The 20,914-nt window shown below is 33.6% G+C and overlaps 1 protein-coding gene across 1 annotated transcript; it reads left to right on the top strand.

Moving 5' to 3' along the window:
• Nucleotides 1-25: 25 nt before the first annotated feature.
• On the top strand, nt 26-20,651 carry LOTGIDRAFT_203656 (hypothetical protein). Its single transcript, XM_009051713.1, has 12 exons — nt 26-152; nt 8,056-8,093; nt 8,587-8,668; nt 8,952-9,026; nt 10,455-10,611; nt 10,706-10,778; nt 11,096-11,191; nt 13,322-13,486; nt 14,730-14,817; nt 16,020-16,222; nt 16,844-16,940; nt 20,412-20,651. Exons 1-12 carry the CDS (start codon nt 83-85, stop codon nt 20,567-20,569), a joined length of 1,302 nt encoding a protein of 433 aa, XP_009049961.1. The 5' UTR covers nt 26-82; the 3' UTR covers nt 20,570-20,651.
• Nucleotides 20,652-20,914: the final 263 nt, after the last annotated feature.

Raw genomic sequence — 20,914 nt, forward strand, 5'->3', positions numbered from 1 at the left:
TTCTTTTGAAAACTGAAATCATTGGCTTTAGAGTCATTTGTATTGTATTGATTGTATTATTTTTAGCTTTTAAGAATTCAGAATGCCGGATCATTTAGGCTCTGATCAGAGAAAGGTTAAAGATGAAAAGACAGACGAGAAACCAATACAAGGTGATATCTTTTAATCTCTATTTAGTTGAAAATATTGGCATAGTGATTGAATATTTCATTTTTGCTTTGTCACCATTTATTTACAGTGGTGTAACCTAATTTCGTGGATATAAAGATCCAACACCGAATTTCGTCAAAGTTAAAAAAACGAAAAAAAAATTGTATGTCTGAGATGTTTCCTCAGATACTCTACAAAATAATTAAAATTGGTTTATTTCGATTTTCTTTATGAATCCTTCCCTTTGACCCATATTTCATGAGCAACAAATTCGGCAACGGCGGCAGAATGCGTCACCTATTTTCGTGTACAATGTTTGATCTATAAATAAGTCTAGAAAAACACGTTGTATGGATACCGGGTGGTATAATTAACTTCTCTTAGTATTTATCTTTAATATCAATTCATTATAACTAGTGACAATTCCTTCAAAGAACCATGATTTTTAAAAAAAAAATAGTGACTGACAAAATAAGATACGTAGCGTGATTTATTGCTAAAAGTCACTGAAACAACATAAGAATATGGTCCACTTTGTGTTCCATAGAAATTTCTGCTGACACGGAATCCGCTAGTTGATCACATGACTTCATTCGTTGGACTACATTCTAGCAGACGACACTTGGAATTCCGATAACCGCTTGGGATAATAAGGAAATTCGGCTGATAAAAAATGGTGCCGTTTGGTAACAAGTGAAATCCGCCATTTTGTATTTGTCAAGTATACATTAATACATTTTACCTTGCTTGAAACTACTGAATTTATTCTACTAGCTGATATTGTAGAGAAAACCAATGTTTATTAAAACAAACTAATGCAGAGGTCGCGCAAGGTCACACATGTAAATTATTAATCATTTCCGGAAATCCACGAATAATAGGTTTCCACGAAATTAGGTTACTTGACTATACTTTTATTCAAGTTAAGCCAGTTAGGTCTAATACAGTGGCCGAGCCAGGTTTATGTCCGAGGATGGCGAAATATCTGAGATCTAACGGAAGTTCTAACATAGTTATGAGATTTTTACGTGTAAAACTTGCTTTGTAAACGAAAATAGGTGATGCATGAAATATGAGTCGAAAATCAAAATAAACCAATTTTTTGATATGAATGAAGGCATGGCCTTGAATGAGAGCGTAGATTATTGATAAAATAACAATAATTGATAATACAGTCAAGTAACCTAATTTCGTGGAAACCTATTATTCGTGGATTTCCGGAAAGGATTAATAATTTACATGAGCGACCTTGCTCGACCTCCACATTAGTTTGTTTTAATAAACATGGGTTTTCTCTACAATATCAGCTAGTAAAATGAATCCAGTAGTTTCAAGCAAGGTGAAATGTATTAATGTATACTTTGACAAATACAAAATGGCAGATTTCACTTATTACCAAACATCACCATTTTTTATTGGCCGAATTTCCTTATAATCCCAAGGGGTAATCGGAATTCCAAGTGTCGTCTGCTAGAATGTAGTCCAACAAATGAAGTCACATGATCAACTAGTGGATTCCGTGTCAGCAGAAAATGGACCATATTCTTATGTTGTTTCAGTGACTTAAAGCAATAAATCACGCTACGTATCTTATTTTGTCAGTCTCTATTTTTTTTTAAAACCGTAGTTATAATCTAGCAGACGACACTCGGAATTCCGATTACCGCATGGGATTATAAGGAAATTCGGCCGATAAAAAAAATGTTGACGTTTGGCAATAACTGAAATCCGCCATTTTGTATTTGTCAAAGTATACATTAATACATTTTACCTTGCTTGAAACTACTGGATTCATTCTACTAGCTGATATTGTACAGATAACCCATGTTTATCAAAACAAGCAAATGCAAAGGTAATGCGAGGTCGCATGTGTGTAAATTATAAAATCATTTTTGGAGATGCACGAAATTAGGTTATTGACTGTATACATTTTTCCAAAATAGGCCTTAAGTTTCATCAAATTACAATTGGATGTAAATCACTCCATGACCTATCATTCTTATATCTAGCCTAATAAAAGAAAAATTGACTTACCAGGTCTACCCATTCTTTGCTATTTTGGCATGAATACCAGTCAACTCATGGATAAAATTTTATCGGAGAACTTGCCTACAGAAGTCAACTGGTCGGCACAATTTGATGACAGAATCTTTGTTGTTTTTGTTAATTGAATAATTGAGCTGTTTATTGTGATGCGGTGTCAATTAAATCTATCAAAACATTTTTTGATATTAAAAATATATAAATATTTTGAGGAAATACTTGCATTTATAAAATTTATTCCCATGATATTGAGTCTAAATTTTCATGGTCTCACAGGTATGACTTCCGGTTTGGAGAAGTCAAACAAACCGATAATATTTTAACCTCAGATTTGCAGTTTTCTATAAACGCTAAATGGACATTATTTTGTTACAATTAGAATCTTTGTATTTCGAAGCATGAGTTTTTGCCAGTGTATCTCCAAGGAGGTCAAATCCATGCTGTTTTACTGCCGCTATTAACCGATATATTACTTTATGCAGCATAATCTGTGACAATGTTAGTATGATACTTGGGCTGCAACGATTCCTAAAGTGGCGATCCGATACACTAAACGATATTCTTGCAACGATACGATTTATTGCGATAATAAATCGCGATTCTTTGTTTAAAAGGGAAAGAAAATGAAAACTGATAATTAATAACATTTTAACACAGTTTAAATTATTTTGGCACGCTTAGAAGTTAATTTTCAATCAAAGAATAACAAAAACACGGGTTTGGGAGATCCGGATATTTTATTTGCACACTATAAAATATCACTACAACTTGGGCAATACATATATCGATATTAATGCACAATTCCTCCAAACCTCCCAAACACTATTAATTACATGGACACAAGGATACATTATCATTATTATACAAAATAGGAATTAACAAAACCCGTTCATGATTTTGCACAGTTTTGGCATGTTTTACTTCTAAAGTAAATCCTTCTTCTGTAAAAGTAACAGACGAACGGGTTAAATTACTATTGCGATTAAACGATTTTACACATTTGGGTACCAAAGAGGATTTACGAAAGAAAGAATAAAAAGCTAACAAAGCAGCAGCCCAAAAAGTTAAATTAAAAGGGGTAGATAAGTCTAATTTATTGTACATCTTGCACAGTATATCTGGTGTAATAGGTAGTTTGGATTTCGGAGGTTTACCAATGAGTCTATTGACACCTTTTAATAAGGATTTGATCTGAAAATTATCTAAAGGGTTATCCAAATTAGCTTCTATATGAAGTAATCTAATAATATTAATATATCCACAAATGCTAGAGTAAGACAAAGTTCTAACTAGAAAAGCAATGTAGTGTAATATAGTACTAGTTGAACATGGAATTGGCTCATAGCCAAAGAATAGGCAAAACCTGAGATAACTCTTTAAGTGCGATCTGTATGTTGCCTTGGTTGACTCTGCATAAATTGCTAATCTATAATTGCGCACATCCTGGTCAAGATATCGTGCCTGAGCTGATAATGTGCCTGTGAAATAAAAAGGGCACAAGTGTAAGACATAAAGTTTGCAAGGTAAAAAGAGGGATATAAAAGATACTGGTTATAGTCCAACAATATTTTCGCTGCGACCAGGGCGAAATTTTCATGATCCAACCTAGACAAAGCGTCCGCGACAATGCTGTTTTTAGTAGATATATACTTGGCACATATTGTGATATTTAGGGTTGCCAAGATAGAATATAGTTCACGTAGAAACATTAGTCCAACCGAATTGCGAAGTGTGCCCTTATTTAGGGCGTACATAGTTACCTGGTTGTATATATATTGTCACACACTTGTTTTCCCATATTAAGGACCACTTCCTGAATGCTATCAAGACAGTTAAAAGTTCTTTTAGATTGATGTGAATGTCTTTGAATTCGGGATAATCTATCTCCCAATTCACATAGAACCAATTTCCGTTATGGAAAGCCGCCCCGCCATTGGTACAGGCGTCCGAGCAAAATGATATTGATGATGAGCAGGAATGTCCGGCTATTATAACAGTACCGTTAAAGTCACCACACGCCTTTTTTAGCCAGATGATATCCTCTTTAACAGCACTATTTAGATGTACATGGTGTGAGGGACGTCTTAACGTACACATTAGGTCTATTAACCTAGGAATAAAAGGTCTAGACGCCCGTATCAACTTTGCAGCCCAGTTTAGTTTCCCTATTAAATGTTGGAGTTGGCGTTTCGAGACTGATTTCTTGGTTAACCAACAAGACAATTCTGTTTTAATATCTCGTACCTTACATTCAGGGATAGATATTGTCATTGCGATAGAATCAATGGAAACTCCAAGAAAAACTATTGTTTGTGCAGGCAGAAAAGTCTTAGACCAATTAATAGTAAATCCAGATAGTTCTATGAGGCTGATCAGGCAGTTGTAAGCCGCCAAACAATCTTCATAAGTGTCAGCCACAACAATGAAATCATCCAAATAAACGAAAACGTTTTTAAATCCCCTCCGTTTGAGCATTCGGGTGATGCTTTCAGTGATACGTTGAAAAATTGCGGGGGCTGTGGAGGCACCGAAACATAATCTACTATCATACATGTAGGTTGGATGTGTCGTCCCGGAAAATACCCATTTAAGCCCCGTAGCACAAAAATTCGAAGGATGTACGCATGTGATAGGTCTAACTTTGCACAAAACCCCTTGTGTTTTAACACCGAGCATACCTGGTCTAAAGACGTGTATTTAGTTTTTGTGGAAAAGGCGTAAGAATTGAAGGATTTTCCGAAAGGGCGAGATGCGTCGTGTATTATCCTAATATTGTCACTGTTTGGGTATGGCTCCCAGGGCGCTAATAATTTTTGGTTTTTCTTCACAAATTATATAGTTATTTTGTCGTATTTCTGATCTGTTAATCAAAGAGCTTTTGTGGTTTTCACATTTTGCATTCAAAATAACCGTATCACTTATGATTTTAAAGCCGTCACAAATACCAGTTAAAATAAAGTTTTTATCACGATCTTTTCTTAGTTCAGATTCCCAAAAACTTAAACAATTAGTTAAAGGGCTTGTTATCATTGGTGGCTATTGCGATATGGCACTATTTCCTTTAGTAATTAGTTTATAGAGATATTCAGGGTGGTTTTGACGACATCCCTCACCTTTACACACATGACTGAATTTTCAGAACCTACGACGACAGCCTGATTCAGTTTGATAATCTCTACAGATATTTTGTCCTTTGGAGTCTTTCGGTATATGTACAGATGCTACAGACTTGTTATTTCCTAATGAAGGTCGATTTGTAGGTCGTAAAAAGAAATTAACTCCGTGGAAATCAGGAGTGGCCCATCGAAATTTCTCTTTAGACTGTCGTTCATGGTATCTATGATCAAAGAGCATGACTGAAGGTGTTGAATATATTTGAAAGTATTCACCGATATCTTCTGTGTTTTTTTGGTTTCATAAAAACGTATTGAGCTGAAGAATCTTATTTCCAAGAGCGCTGTCTTTCATGACTATGCAAACGCATCTTACGTTGGAAAAAGAAAAAGGTTATATCAGATCCCGTGCGTTTATCTTCCACTTGGCATATTAATATGTTCTCTTTCCGTCGTTTATAACAAAAATTAATAATGCTGAAGACAAATTAATACGTGAAAAGCAATTTTTTAACATTTGAACATGACACAATTTCTAAAATACGTGAGCATTTCGTGCTATTAGTCATTAAAGGGAGTTAATTATATTTATGAGAATCGGGCCGATGTATCGCGATTATTTTTTTCTTCCGCAATGCATCGATAAGAAGGAACAAATCGTGATTCATCGATTCAAAGGTGAATCGTTGCAGCCCTATATGATACTATTTATAGTAACAATCGTGCCTCCTATGTTTCTGTGCCGAATCGAGAAATATAACCAAAGGTTATTAACAAACTCGCCATTCCATCTGGCCCAGTCTGGTGTTTCTGAAGTTTTTCTACTTTTTATACGCCCACATGAAATGGGGGGCGTATATTGCCGTCACCTCTTTCCGTCGGTCGGTCCGTCCGTCCACAATTGCCCGTAAGCACTCTACAAGGCACAATTCTTGACTGATTTCAACGAAACTTGGTATGGTTGTTTGTAATCACCCAAGGATGAACCCTATCGAAAATCAGAAAAATTGAAAAATATTTAGTATGAGTTATTGCCCTTGTTCTTGAAAACGCGTTCAATTTTTAGTTCGTTAACACTCTAGAAGGCACAATTCTCGACGGATTTTGACAAAATTTGGCATGAGTGTTGGTTATCACGCATGGATAAACTGTATTGAAAAACAGAAAATTAAAGAATATTTAGTATGAGTTATTGCCCTTACTCTTGAAAACGCGTTCAATTTTTAGCTTGTAAACACTCTAAAAGGGACAATTCTTGACGGATTTTAACGAAATTTGTCATGAGTGTTTGTTATCACCCAAGGATAAACCCTATTAAAAATCAGAAAAATAAAAAAATAATTAGTATGAGTTATTGCCCTTGCAATTGGAAAAGAGTTCAAAAGAAGTATATGACTGAAGGTTTAATATTTCATACTGGTGATTGTTACTGTACTGCTAAATATTTTTATTCAAAATCAAATCTGCCAGTGGACGTATATTACCTTGCCTGGCAAACTATCTTATTTGCTAGCCAAAGGACTTGTTGTGAAGGAATAAATTCAGCTTTACATGACACATTCGTGCAGCTACTAGAAACTCGAAGGCAACATGGGAGTCGCTGTGGCACAGTGAGGTAGACGCTTGATCGCTAACCTGAAGGTTCTTTTATTAGACTAGATATAAGAATGATAGGGTGATTTACATCCAATCTCCGAATAGGTCAAGATAATACTTTCGGATTTTTCAATACGGTTTACCCCCCTCAGTGATGCAGGTAAGAGGGGCTGTCATGGAAAAAAGGTCTTGTCGTTTGGTTGGGACAATAAACCGAGGCCCAGTGTGCTACAGGCTTAAAGACCCCACGACGGTTGGATATGGAATAACAGCAGGCTAATGCCACTGTCCTGGCAAAACTTGCACCCTGCATGGCATTGCCTGTTTCACTAGCCCACATGGTGCAGAAAAGTAGGATGTAAAACTCATTTCATTTCGAAGTCAACATCTTTATCTGTTGCTTTTTACAGACAATGCAGGGAACTTGTCGAAACTAGGTCAGATTTTCTTCGGTACGGCATTAAATCGCGCTAATCCTGACTGCAGTTTAGTTAAAGCTGTAAAACGCTATATCATGCATGTTTATATGTTGATTAATTGATTTGTTATCACCACTTTTACAATTCATACTAACCGTCAATCTATTTACCACTTATCTCCCCTCAATTGATCGTGTGAGTGGTAATAAAGCATTTTACAATAAATAAAAACAAAACCTTGATCTAATAAAACAATTTTAATTGAGTAAAATGTGTCGACAAGTCGTCTTTTGATTTGTCTCAATGATGATGACGATGAATCAAATATTTATCCCTTTTATCAGATTTTCATGAAAATTGGTTGATCATCTATAAGCTTATTGATGGTAAAGTTCGAATTTGACGATTTTTTCGATGAACAGTAAGCTTATTGAGTTATTGCCCTTGAAAAGCATTAAAATTTGTTCATGAATACTATAGAGACTATAAAGATTTCTTCTGATTTACATTTGATGTTAACTGTACAGTTTATGTCCGAATTTTGTGTTGGTTTAAATCAACAATATCTTTGACAAGTTAGATCTTTTGTACGATTTGACACTGATTGGTGACCGCCCTTGATAAACTGAAAATTGATCAGGGAAGTGGGCATATCTTGCTAGGCAACAAATTGTTAAGTTATTTCTTAACATACCAGGCTAACTAGTAACAGTGTTTATTTCTTATTTTTTCAGCTCTTGATGAGGGAGATATTGCCCTGTTGAAGACATATGTAAGTGGAAATTTATCAGCTGACTTTTTACCGTTGAATTTGAAAATCATTTTGTTAATGTACTTCTAATGTGTTTCCTTACTTTCATTTTCAAGAAGTTATACGCTGTGTAGCTCAGGGATTATCAACCTTGGGGTAATTTTTATACGCCCACATGAAATGGGGGGCGTATATTGCCGTCACCCATGTCCGTCCGTCCACAATTGCTCGTAAACACTCTACAAGACACAATTCTTGACGGATTTTGACAAAACTTGGCATGAGTGTTCATAATCACCCAAGGATGAACCCTATTGAAAATCAGAATAATCGAAAAATATTTAGTATGAGTTATTGCCCTTGTTCTTGAAAACACGTTCAATTTTTAGCTCGTAAACATTTTAGAAGGCACAATTATTTGTGGATTTTGACGAAACTTGACATGAGTGTTTGTTAATAAAAGGAAAGCCCTGGTGTAACCAATGAAGGTAATTTTATATCGTTTATTTTGAAGGGGGTAGGACAGTACACCAAGACTATCAAACAATGTGAAGAAGACATCCAGAATAATCTCAAAAAAGTCAATGAACTGTCAGGTTTGTAAATTTTACAAAAAATTTTCATTATCTTTCCATTATCTATTGATTTCAGGAAGGGAAGTTACACTAAATATTTACTTCATACATGAATAGATAGTAAGAGATTGTAGATAGTATAACATATAAGGTTGCATTCTTGGGATGTTGTTTTTGATTGCTATATGATATTAGCAATATCTGGTATGTAAACTAAACTAAATGTTTTAAAGTCATTTGTATATGTACAGGTTCTGTAGAAAGATAAAAGTTGAGGTTAATTATCTATGATTATGTTTTGTAGGTATTAAAGAATCTGATACAGGTTTAGCTCCACCTGCTTTATGGGATTTAGCTGCTGACAAACAGACTTTACAAAGTAAGTTGGTATCATTATAAAAAAAACCTTCATCAAAGATTGTTATTTTCATTCAAGCACACTGGCTGGCTATCAAGTGATGTGGCCATGCATATTTTGCTGTCTGCTATAAGTTATGTCTGAAAATGTATCAGCTTATGTGAAAAGCATGGTGGTCTCCACAACGAGGCCTTTTAAGATATATTGAAACAAGTTGCAGCCTGACAAAGATTTCAAAATTAAAAGCTCCTCATAATCGGAATAACACCACTTCTTAGCAATGGAATCGACTCTCCACTTTGTTGTATGAAAATTTTTCCTAAAAAACATATTGTACATAGTTAAAAGCAGAATTGAACCCGCTTTTTATACGCCCACATGAAATGGGGGGCGTATGTTGCCGTCACCCATATGCGTTGGTCCGTCCCTCAACTGCTCGTAAACACTCTACAAGGCACAATTCTTGACTGATTTCGAAGAAACCTGGTATGGTTGTTTGTAATCACCCAAGGATGAACCCTATTGAAAATCAGACGCATCTAAAAATATTTACTATGAGTTATTGCCCTTGTTCTTGAAACGCTTGTAAACCCTCTAGAAGGTGCAATTCATGACGGATTTTGATGTGTTCACAATCACCCAAGGATAAACCCTATCAAAAATCAGAAAAATTGTAAAATATTTAGTATGAGTTATTTCCCTTGTTCTTGAAAACGCATTCAATTTTTAGCTTGTAAACACTCAAGAAGGGACAATTCTTGACAGATTTTGATGAAACTTGGTGTGAATGTTCCTTACCACCCAAGAATAAACCATATTGAAAATCAGAAGAATCGAAAAATATTTAGTATGAGTTATTGCCCTTGTTCTTGAAAACGTGTTCAATTTTTAGCTCTAAAACACTAAAAGGCATGATTGTTGCTGGATTTTGACGAAACTTGTCATGAGCGTTGGTTATCACCCATGGATAAACCGTATTGAAAAAGAGAAAAATTGAAAAATATTTAGTACCGGTATGAGTTATTGCCCTTGTTCTTGAAAACACGTTCAATTTTAGCTTGTAAACACTCCAGAAGGCACAATTCTTGCAGATTTTGGAATATGATGGAACTTCAGATTTTTTTGTTTTTCTGTCTCGGTTACAGCAACCTACACGTCTAGTCAACAATGGCTGTTCATAGACGCTTGACAGCCAAACTATTATTAGACAGGACAACTCCAGGATGTGACGTCAGCTCAAATCCTCCTATAGATATAGTGTAGGCTACATTTGTTGATGAAGGTTACACTTTGGTTGATGCATTGGACAGTTAAATCTGACTGAAACAGCTGAGATTTCTTTTTTATTATAAACCATATTTTTAAACCTCATTAAACTTATATATCTTTTTGTGATTTAGAAAGTAGCTTCAAAAGAGAAATTATTTTGATCTTGATTTTTTTCTGTAGGTGAACAGCCATTACAAGTCGCAAGATGTACCAAGATCATTAATGCTGATTCTGATGATCCCAAATATATCATTAATGTGAAACAGTTTGCGAAGTTTGTTGTTGATTTAGGAGATCAAGTAGCTCCAACTGATATTGAAGAAGGCATGAGAGTTGGGTAAGTTTTCTTCATTCACCAAGTTTGTTGGTGTAAGTTGACAGCTTGATGCAGAGGGCACAAATTCTATAATTTCTACAATTTTCTTTTTCAGAGTTGATAGAAATAAATACCAAATACATATTCCTCTACCACCTAAAATAGACCCTTCTGTCACCATGATGCAGGTAATAAATCTTTTCATATATACACATACTAGACAGGTGACTGACTTCATTTTAATCAAGTTCCTCTGGAACTTACCATTAGTGACCAGATCAACATTGCCTTTCTAACTATTGAAAATTGAATATGAAGACTTTGTCAAGCACAATGACTACTTGAGATTCATATTAAATGTATTTATTTCTGTCGTAGAAATTGTGTCGAGTGCATGAAAGATAAATGATTTACAAACTGAAATCATGGTCAATGGTAAACTGGAGTTTAAGTTTTGAATGATTGGAATTTGTGATTGTTATTGAAGTTTATATCTTGTTTGTAGGTGGAGGAAAAACCAGATGTAACATATAGTGATGTTGGTGGTTGTAAGGAACAAATTGACAAACTACGTGAAGTTGTAGAAGTTCCATTGTTACATGTAAGTTTTTATACGCCCACATGAATATGTGGTCGTATATTGTCGTCGCCCCTGTCCGTCCGTCGGTCCGCCTGTCAACATTTCTTCTGAGCACTATAGAGACTACAGTTTTTATCTGATTTTGATAAAACTTGCTGTGATGCTTTAGATTGATAAGATCTCGGTCAATTTCGCATTTGACATATTTTCGATGAACGGTTTTTGAGATATTGCCCTTGACTTAGAACTCCTTGAAATTTGTTAAAAATTGTTCGTGAGCAGGATTGAAGCTCCAGATTTCATCCGATTCTGATGAAACTTGGTGTGATCAATGGAATTGATAAGATCTCGGACAAGTTCTAACTTGACGCATTTTCGATGAACCATTTTTGAGTTATTGCCCTTGACTTTGTTAAAACATGTCGAAATTTGTTAAAAATAGTTCGTGAGCAGGATTGAAGCTAGTTTTCAACCGATTCTGATGAAACTTGTTGTGATCATTGGAATTGATAAGATCTCGGACATGTTCTAATTTGACGCATTTTTGAGTTATTGCCCTTGACTTTGTTAAAACACGTCGAAATTTGTTAAAAATAGTTCGTGAGCAGGGTTGAAGCTACAGTTTTCAACCGATTCTGATGAAACTTGGTGTGATCATTGGAATTGATAAGATCTCGGACAAGTTCTAACTTGATGCATTTGTGATGAACCGTTTTCGAGTTATTGCCCTTGACTTTGTAAAAACGCGTCAAAATTAGTTCGTGAGCACAGCTGCCAGTGGGCGTATGTTAACTTGCAACGCAAGCTATCTTTTATAATGCCATCTATCCGTCCACAATTGCTCGTAAACACTCTACAAGGCACAATTCTTGACTGATTTCGACGAAAGTTTGTATGGTTGGTTGTAATCACCCAAGGATGAACCCTATTGAAAATCAAAAAAGTTATTGCCCTTGTTCTTAAAACGCTCGTAAACACTCTAGAAGGTGCAATTCATGACGGATTTTGATGAAACTTGGTATGAGTGTTCTTTATCGCCCAAGGATAAACCCTATTGAAAATCAGAAAAATTGAAAAATATTTAGTATGAGTAATTGCCTTTGTTCTTGAAAACGTGTTCAATTTTAGCTTGTAAAGTCCTTAGAAGGCACAATTCTTGATGGATTTTGACGAAACTTGGTGTGAGTGTTTGTAATCACCAAAGGATAAACCCTATTGAAAATCAGAAAAATTGAAAAATATTTAGTATTAGTTATTGCCCTTGTTCTTGAAAGCGCTTTCAATTTTTAGTTCGTAAACATTCTAGAAGGCCAATTCTTGACGGATTTTGACGAAACTTGGCATGAGTGTTGGTTATCACCCATGGATAAACCGTATTGAAAAAGAGAAAAATTGAAAAATATTTAGTACTGGTATGAGTTATTGCCCTTGTTCTTGAAAACACGTTCAATTTTAGCTTGTAAACACTCCAGAAGGCACAATTCTTGCAGATTTTAACGAAATTTGGCGTGAGTGTTTGTTATCACCCAAAGATAAAGCCTATTGAAAATCAGAAAAATCGAAAAATATTTAGTATGAGTTATTGCCCTTGATCTTGAAAACTTGTTCAATTTGTAGCTCATAAAAACTCTAGAAGGCATGATTCTTGCCGAATTTTGACAAAACTTGGTTTTATTATTCATTACCGCGCTGAAGATTGAATATTTGTCTTCACGAGTTTTAACGAGCTACAGATTGAACACGTTTTGAAGAACTAGGGCAATAACTCATACTCAATATTATTCAGTATCGCCCTAAAGAGTTCAAAAGAAGTGTATGACTGAAGGTTGAATATTTCATACTGGTGATTGTTACTGTACTGCTAAATATTTTTATTCAAAATCAAAGCTGCCAGTGGGCGTATATTACCTCGTCTGGCAAGCTATCTTTTACTTAGATTATCTCCCTTTACGCATACTTTCATTATGGTTAAAATCAATTCACATTAACAGTGAAGTTATCAGAAATTTGTCTCATTAATTTTCTATTGTAATTCAATGAAGAAGGCTCACTTATTGCATGAAATTTTGTCAAAGTGGCATGCTGTAGCTGATCTCATTATTTATTGTAATATTTCATGAGAATAAGAATGAGCCTTCTTTGTATTTGTAGCCAGAGAAGTTTGTAAATCTTGGTATTGAACCACCTAAAGGTGTGTTATTATTTGGACCACCTGGTACAGGAAAGACTTTATGTGCTCGTGCTGTGGCTAATAGAACAGATGCATGTTTTATCAGAGTTATTGGTTCAGAATTGGTACAGAAATATGTAGGGGAAGTAAGTGTATCTTTTTACCACTTTTATTATAGTCAATCCATGAAGAAATTTACATGTATTGTATAATATACTCTGACAGATTTGTACATGGATATGCTAATATTGTCATATATATTTCTTACACACATTAAAGATGGTTTTGCTTATTTTTATACGCTCATGTGAAATGGGGGGGCGTATATTGCTGTCACCCATGTCCGTTTGTCAGTCCGTCCACAATTGCTCGTAAGCACTCTACAAGACACAATTCTTGACGAATTTTGACAAAACTTGGTATGAATGTTCGTAATCACCCAAGGATGAACCCTATTGAAGATCAGAAGAATCGAAAAATATTTAGTATAAGTTATTGCCCTTGTTTTCTTGAAAACACGTTCAATTTATAGCTCGTAAACAATCTAGAAGGGACAATTCTTGGTGGATTTTAACAAAACTTGGCATGAGTGGTCGTAATCACCCAAGGATGATCCCTATTGAAAGTCTCAAAAATCAAAAAATATTTAGAATGAGTTATTGCCCATCTTCGTGAATACGCGTTCAATTTTCATCTCGTAAACACTCCAAGAGGAACAATTCTTAATGGATTTTGACGAAACTTGGCATGAGTGTTTGTTATCAACCAAGGATAAACCCTATTGAAAGTCAGAAAAATCGAAAAATATTTAGTATTAGTTATTGCCCTTGTTCTTGAAAACAAATACTTGGTTTTATTATTCAGTCCCGAGCTGAAGATTGAATATTTGCCTTCAAGAGTGTTCACGAGCTAAAAATTGAACATGTTTTCAAGAACAAGGGCAATAACTCATACTCAATATTATTCAGTACTTATTCAAAGAGTTCAAAAGAAGTGTATGACTGAAGGTTGAATATTTCATACTGGTGATTGTTACTGTACTGCTAAATATTTTTATTCAAAATCAAAGCTGCCAGTGGGCGTATATTATCTTGCCTGGCCAGCTATCTTTTGGTGTCAAATTAAGCAAACTATTTGATTAATTGGTGTTTGTGATAAATTATCCTGTTTTCTTAATCATTTCATTATGTTCTTATTGCATTGGATAAACAAAAAAAGACTGACCTTTCTTGATCGGTCACTCATTGGAATTCTACTGAAAGTTCTCTTCTAATTTAGCAAATTATGAATTAATAAAGGACATGTGACATAAACTTTTTCCAAGTCACTAGAACACTTCAACTTTCTATTTTTATTCTACATTAACTACTGAACAAACTTTCTTTTCAGGGAGCCAGAATGGTACGAGAACTATTTGAAATGGCCAGAGCAAAAAAAGCTTGTATTATATTTTTTGATGAAATTGATGCTATTGGAGGTAGGCAATAACTTGGTTCATTGATGGTTAGAAAATGTATTAAATAGTTTTCTTGTTTGTGTAGAAATTTAAATCTGTCATAAAATAATTTTATCTTAAATGTAAATGTACATTCAATCTGAAGAAGTTTTTATAACAAGTCTTCGAGTTATTGCCCTCAATTTTGTCTTCTTAGTATACCTTTCATCTGATTTTGATGATCTCAACATGTTGTAGCCCTTATTTCTAGGCTTGGAATAAGCATCCGGACACGGACATTGTCCAGTGCAGTTTGACAAATGTCCAGTACAGGATGGAAATTTTTGTCCAGTACCAAATTTATGAAATTTTTTTTTTCTGGTTGAAAAGATCGTGAAATATCAGTAATTCTAGCCGTTGATATTTCTAACAGAAGTCTTGAAAAATGTTCTTTTTCACATAAAGAATTGACATGTCTCTCCGCGGGAAGCAAAGAAGTTTGGAACAACAATAACTTAGTCTAGATCCTCAAGATTACAAGCACCTTTAGAAGACATGTAAGATCTGGGTGATCACATCAAAACACAATTAGTCCAAGTCGTTTGTCTGAATCTTTTAGTAATTTTAATTCTATAATAATTATATATAAACATGAGACTATCTTTCATATGATACTATATGTTATGATTATGTCCAATTATGCTTTAATGCTTTTATTTCAAATATTACATAAGAATTTGATACAAAGATATACACTGAGCCGGAGAAATTGTCAAGCACCATGTTAAACAAACACCGCAGGATGTTATGATTAGCACCATTATTCTTTAAACCGAAAGTAAAAAAATAATGAAAGGAAGAAATTCATTGGCTGATTTAAGTAGACATCTTTTATTGTCAGATAAGTTGTTACTTCCAATGGCTCTTTTTTCTGTTCCAAGAGTTTGCCATCAAGATACGATTTTTACCTACATTTTTATGGCTCTATCATTCCCGATAACATAAATAATCCTTATGGCCTATTTGAATGACATAAACTATTTAAGCTAGTTGTTAACCTGAATTGACACGTTTTAAATGAAATTTTTTAATTGAAAATATTGTAATTTTGCTATGTCCGCTACAAAATTAAAATGTGCTTCACAAATTGAACTCAATTTCTGAAGTTATTTCAAGCCTTGCTTTATCTTTTTGCTCTTTTTAATATACAATTATGAGATTTCAATCAATATATAAATTTTTAGGAGCTAGATTTGATGATGGTGCAGGTGGTGACAATGAAGTGCAAAGAACTATGTTAGAATTGATTAATCAGTTAGATGGCTTTGATCCCCGTGGTAATATTAAGGTTCTCATGGCAACCAACAGACCTGATACATTGGATCCAGCTCTAATGAGACCTGGTAGATTAGATAGAAAAATTGAATTTGGTTTACCTGATTTAGAGGTGAAAACTTTTGTTTTTTTGGACTATTCGGCCACAACTGCATTTAATTAATAGTCAAATTAAATATATTCCATAACCTTTGATTGGGAATCTTTTTATATATAGACATGTCTTGTAAAAAATATGCATAAACTAATTGTGTTGTAAATATTGTTATATTTATAAATTCGGTTAAAATTAAGTATTTAAACTTTTCAATCTCTATTATTTATTTTAAATATCCTGATTGAAAGATACAAGGAAATTGGTCTTCAAGGGATTGTAAAAAGTTTTTCTAATTTTTTATGTGTATCGGGGGCACGGATAGCACCTATTTGTACCATTCTGATTTTCAATGAGACATCTGTGATTCCTGCAATTCCACTAAAACTAAGTGTTTGATGACGTCACTTATTCAGAAATATGCACCACATAAGGTCCTCTGCATTTAGTTTTAATTAGAATTGTAGGAACCACAGACATCCAACTGAAAATTAGAATGGTGCAAATTGGTTTAAATATATTTTAGTCTTGACACTATTAAAAAGTAATTTTAACATTGGTTAACTCAGTTCAGAAATCAAATTACAAGCTGATCACACGTTTATACTTGTAGTCATAATTAAAGATGTTTACTTCCAGGGAAGATCTCATATATTTAAAATTCATGCTAGATCTATGAGTGTAGAAAAAGATATTCGTTATGAATTGATGGCTCGACTTTGTCCAAATAGTACTGGTAAGTGGATTTTTATTTGTGATTTGTCTTATGAATAAATAAGTGTATCCAACTGACTTGTACAGGCAGTGGGATCCTTCAGTCAACTGTTTCTTTACCTTAACTCAATGATTGCTTCAATTATAAATACGTACCTCGTTCAATTATCAATTATAACTACTATTACTTATTGATATAACTTTTCAGTAGCAAAATAATAAATTGCTTCAAAATGTTTTGCTTTATTATGATTACATAGTAAACTAGAGTGATAAAGTTAAAGACAAATTTAAACAACCAGAAATGTGGCCAAGTCTCTTTAATAATACACAAGGAAGTAATTTTGATACAAGTAACATCCTTGTATATATCATGTTTATCATATAATGTGACTACTATGTAAAATATTTAGCTTTGAAATTTAATGCAGAATTGAATTGAGAGTACCTTCATAAGTTGAATAGAAGTGAATGCCAATCCCATTTTTATACGCCCACTTGAAATGGGGGGCATATATTGCCGTCACCCATGTCCGTCCGTCCACCATTGCTCGTAAACACTCTACAAGACACAATTCTTAACGGAGTGTTCATAATCACCCAAGGATGAACCCTATTAAAAATCAGAAGAATTGAAAAATATTTAGTATAAGTTATTGCCCTTGTTCTTGAAAACACGTTCAATTTTTAGCTCGAAAACACCCTAGAAGGGATAATTCTTGATGGATTTTAACGAAACTTGGCATGAGTGATCGTAATCACCCAAGGATGAACTCTATTCAAAATCAGAAGAATCGAAAGATATTAAGTATGAGTTATTGCCCTTGTTCATGAAAACGCTTTCAATTTTCAGCTCGTAAAAACTCTAGAAGGAACAATTCTTAATGGATTTTGACGAAACTTGACATGACTGTTTGTTATCAACTAAGGATAAACCCTATTGAAAATCAAAAAAATCGAAAAATATTTAGAATGAGTTATTGCCCTTGTTCTTGAAAACGCGTTCAATTTTTAGCTCGTAAACACTCTAGATGGCACAATTCTTGACGGATTTTGACGAAATTGATGTGAGTGTTTGTAAGCACCCAAGGATGAACCCTATTGAAAATCAGTAGAATTGAAAAATATTTCGTATGAGTTATTGCCCTTGTTCTTAAAAAAGCGTTCAATTTTTAGCTTGTAAACATTCTAGAAGGCACAATTCTTGGCCTGAGAGTTTGTAATCACCCAAAGATAAACCCTATTGAAAATCAGAAAAATCGAAAAATAATTAGTATGAGTTATTGCCCTTGCTTTTGAAAACGCGTTCAATTTTTAGTACGTAAACACTCTAGAAGGCACAATTCTTGATGGATTTTCACGAAACTTGGCATGAGTGTTCGTAATCACCCAAGGATGAACCCTAATGAAAATCAGAAGAATCGAAAAATATTTAGTATGAGTTATTGCCCTTGTTCTTGAAAACGCGTTCCATTTTTAGCTCGTAAACACTTTAGAAGACACAATTCTTCATGGATTTTGACGAAACTTGGCATGAGTGTTTGTTATCAACTAAGGTTAAACCCTATTGAAAATCAGAAAATTCGAAAAATATTTAGTATGAGTTATTGCCCTTGTTCTTGAAAACGCATTCAATTTTTAGCTTGTTAACATTCTAGAAGGGACAATTCTTGACGGATTTTGGCCAAACTTGGTGTGAGTGTTCATTATCACCCAAGGATGAACCCTATTGAAAATCAGAAGAATCGAAAAATATTGAGTATGAATTATTGCCCTTATTCTTGAAAACACGTTCACTTTTTAGCTTGTAAACATTCTAGAAGGCACAATTCTTAACAGGTTTTATTGAAACTTGGCTAGAGTGTTTGTTATCACCCAAGGATAAAGCCTATTGAAAATCAGAAAAGTCGAAAAATATTTAGTATGAGTTATTGCCCTTGTTCTTGAAAACTCGTTCAATTTGTAGCTCGTAGAAACTCTAGAAGGCATGATTCTCGCTGAAGATTGAATATTTGTCTTCTAGAGTTTTCACGAACTAAAGATTGATTACGTTTTCAAGAACAAGGGCAATAACTCATACTCAACATTATTCAGTATCGCCCCAAAGAGTTCAAAAGAAGTGTATGACTGAAGGTTGAATATTTCATACTGGTGATTGTTACTGTACTGCTAAATATTTTTATTCAGAATCAAAGCTGCCAATGGGCGTATATTACCTTGCCTGGCAAGCTATCCTGAATTTGTCAAAGTATACATTAATATTAATGTAATTAATTTTACCTTGCTTGAAACTACTGGATTCATTCTACTAGCTGACATTGTACAAATAACCCATGTTTATTAAAACAAGCAAATGCGGAGGTCACGTGAGGTCGCACATGTCAATTATAAATGTTTTCCGGAAATGCACGAAAAATAGGTTAGCACGACATTAGGTTACTTGACTGTATTTATGAATCTTTTTTAGATACTGAAATAATGATGTATGTTGTGTATATGAATCTTTATTTAGATACTGAAATAATGATGTATGTTGTGTATATGAATCTTTATTTAGATACTGAAATAATGATGTATGTTGTGTATATGAATCTTTATTTAGATGCTGAAATAATGATGTATGTTGTGTATATGAATCTTTATTTAGATACTGAAATAATGATGTATGTTGTGTATATGAATCTTTATTTAGATAGTGAAATAATGATGTATGTTGTGTATATGAATCTTTATTTAGATACTGAAATAATGATGTATGTTGTGTATATGAATCTTTATTTAGATACTGAAATAATGATGTATGTTGTGTATATGAATCTTTATTTAGATACTGAAATAATGATGTATGTTGTGTATATGAATCTTTATTTAGATACTGAAATAATGATGTATGTTGTGTATATGAATCTTTATTTAGATACTGAAATAATGATGTATGTTGTGTATATGAATCTTTATTTAGATACTGAAATAATGATGTATGTTGTGTATATGAATCTTTATTTAGATACTGAAATAATGATGTATGTTGTGTATATGAATCTTTATTTAGATACTGAAATAATGATGTATGTTGTGTATATGAATCTTTATTTAGATGCTGAAATAATGATGTATGTTGTGTATATGAATCTTTATTTAGATACTGAAATAATGATGTATGTTGTGTATATGAATCTTTATTTAGATACTGAAATAATGATGTATGTTGTGTATATGAATCTTTATTTAGATACTGAAATAATGATGTATGTTGTGTATATGAATCTTTATTTAGATGCTGAAATAATGATGTATGTTGTGTATATGAATCTTTATTTAGATACTGAAATAATGATGTATGTTGTGTATATGAATCTTTATTTAGATACTGAAATAATGATGTATGTTGTGTATATGAATCTTTATTTAGATACTGAAATAATGATGTATGTTGTGTATATGAATCTTTATTTAGATACTGAAATAATGATGTATGTTGTATATTATTCAGGTGCTGAGATAAGAAGTGTTTGTACAGAGGCTGGTATGTTTGCTATTAGAGCTAGAAGAAAGATGGCAACAGAGAAAGATTTCCTGGAAGCTGTCAATAAAGTCATCAAAGCTTATGCTAAATTTAGTTCAACACCAAGATACATGACATATAATTAGATATTTCATCATACAATATCTTCAATCATTGTCACTGTTTTGTTATTTAATCTTGTAAATAAAACTACAATTTCATCATTTTATCTGTTGTATCATTTTATACGCCCACGTGAAATGGGGGGCGTATATTGCCGTCACCCATCCGTTCGTCCGTTCGTCCGTCCGGCCGTCCACAATTGCTCGTAAACGCTCTACAAGGCAAAATCCTTGACTGATTTTGACGAAACTATGTTTGTTTGTAATCACCCAAGGATGAACCCTATTCAAAATCAGAAAAATCGAAAAATATTTAGTATCAGTTATTGCCCTTGAAGGTGCAATTCTTAACAGATTTTGATGAAATTG

The sequence above is a fragment of the Lottia gigantea genome, assembly GCF_000327385.1.
Source record: "Lottia gigantea unplaced genomic scaffold LOTGIsca_17, whole genome shotgun sequence".
Taxonomy (NCBI): domain Eukaryota; kingdom Metazoa; phylum Mollusca; class Gastropoda; family Lottiidae; genus Lottia; species Lottia gigantea.

Excerpts from the sequence above, each read along its gene's own strand:
- LOTGIDRAFT_203656 (XM_009051713.1), top strand. The coding sequence starts at position 83 with ATGCCGGATCATTTAGGCTCTGATCAGAGAAAGGTTAAAGATGAAAAG. Across the intron at positions 153-8,055 it reads AGACGAGAAACCAATACAAG|CTCTTGATGAGGGAGATATT; the intron begins GTGATATCTTTT and ends TTATTTTTTCAG. Across the intron at positions 8,669-8,951 it reads AAAAGTCAATGAACTGTCAG|GTATTAAAGAATCTGATACA; the intron begins GTTTGTAAATTT and ends TATGTTTTGTAG.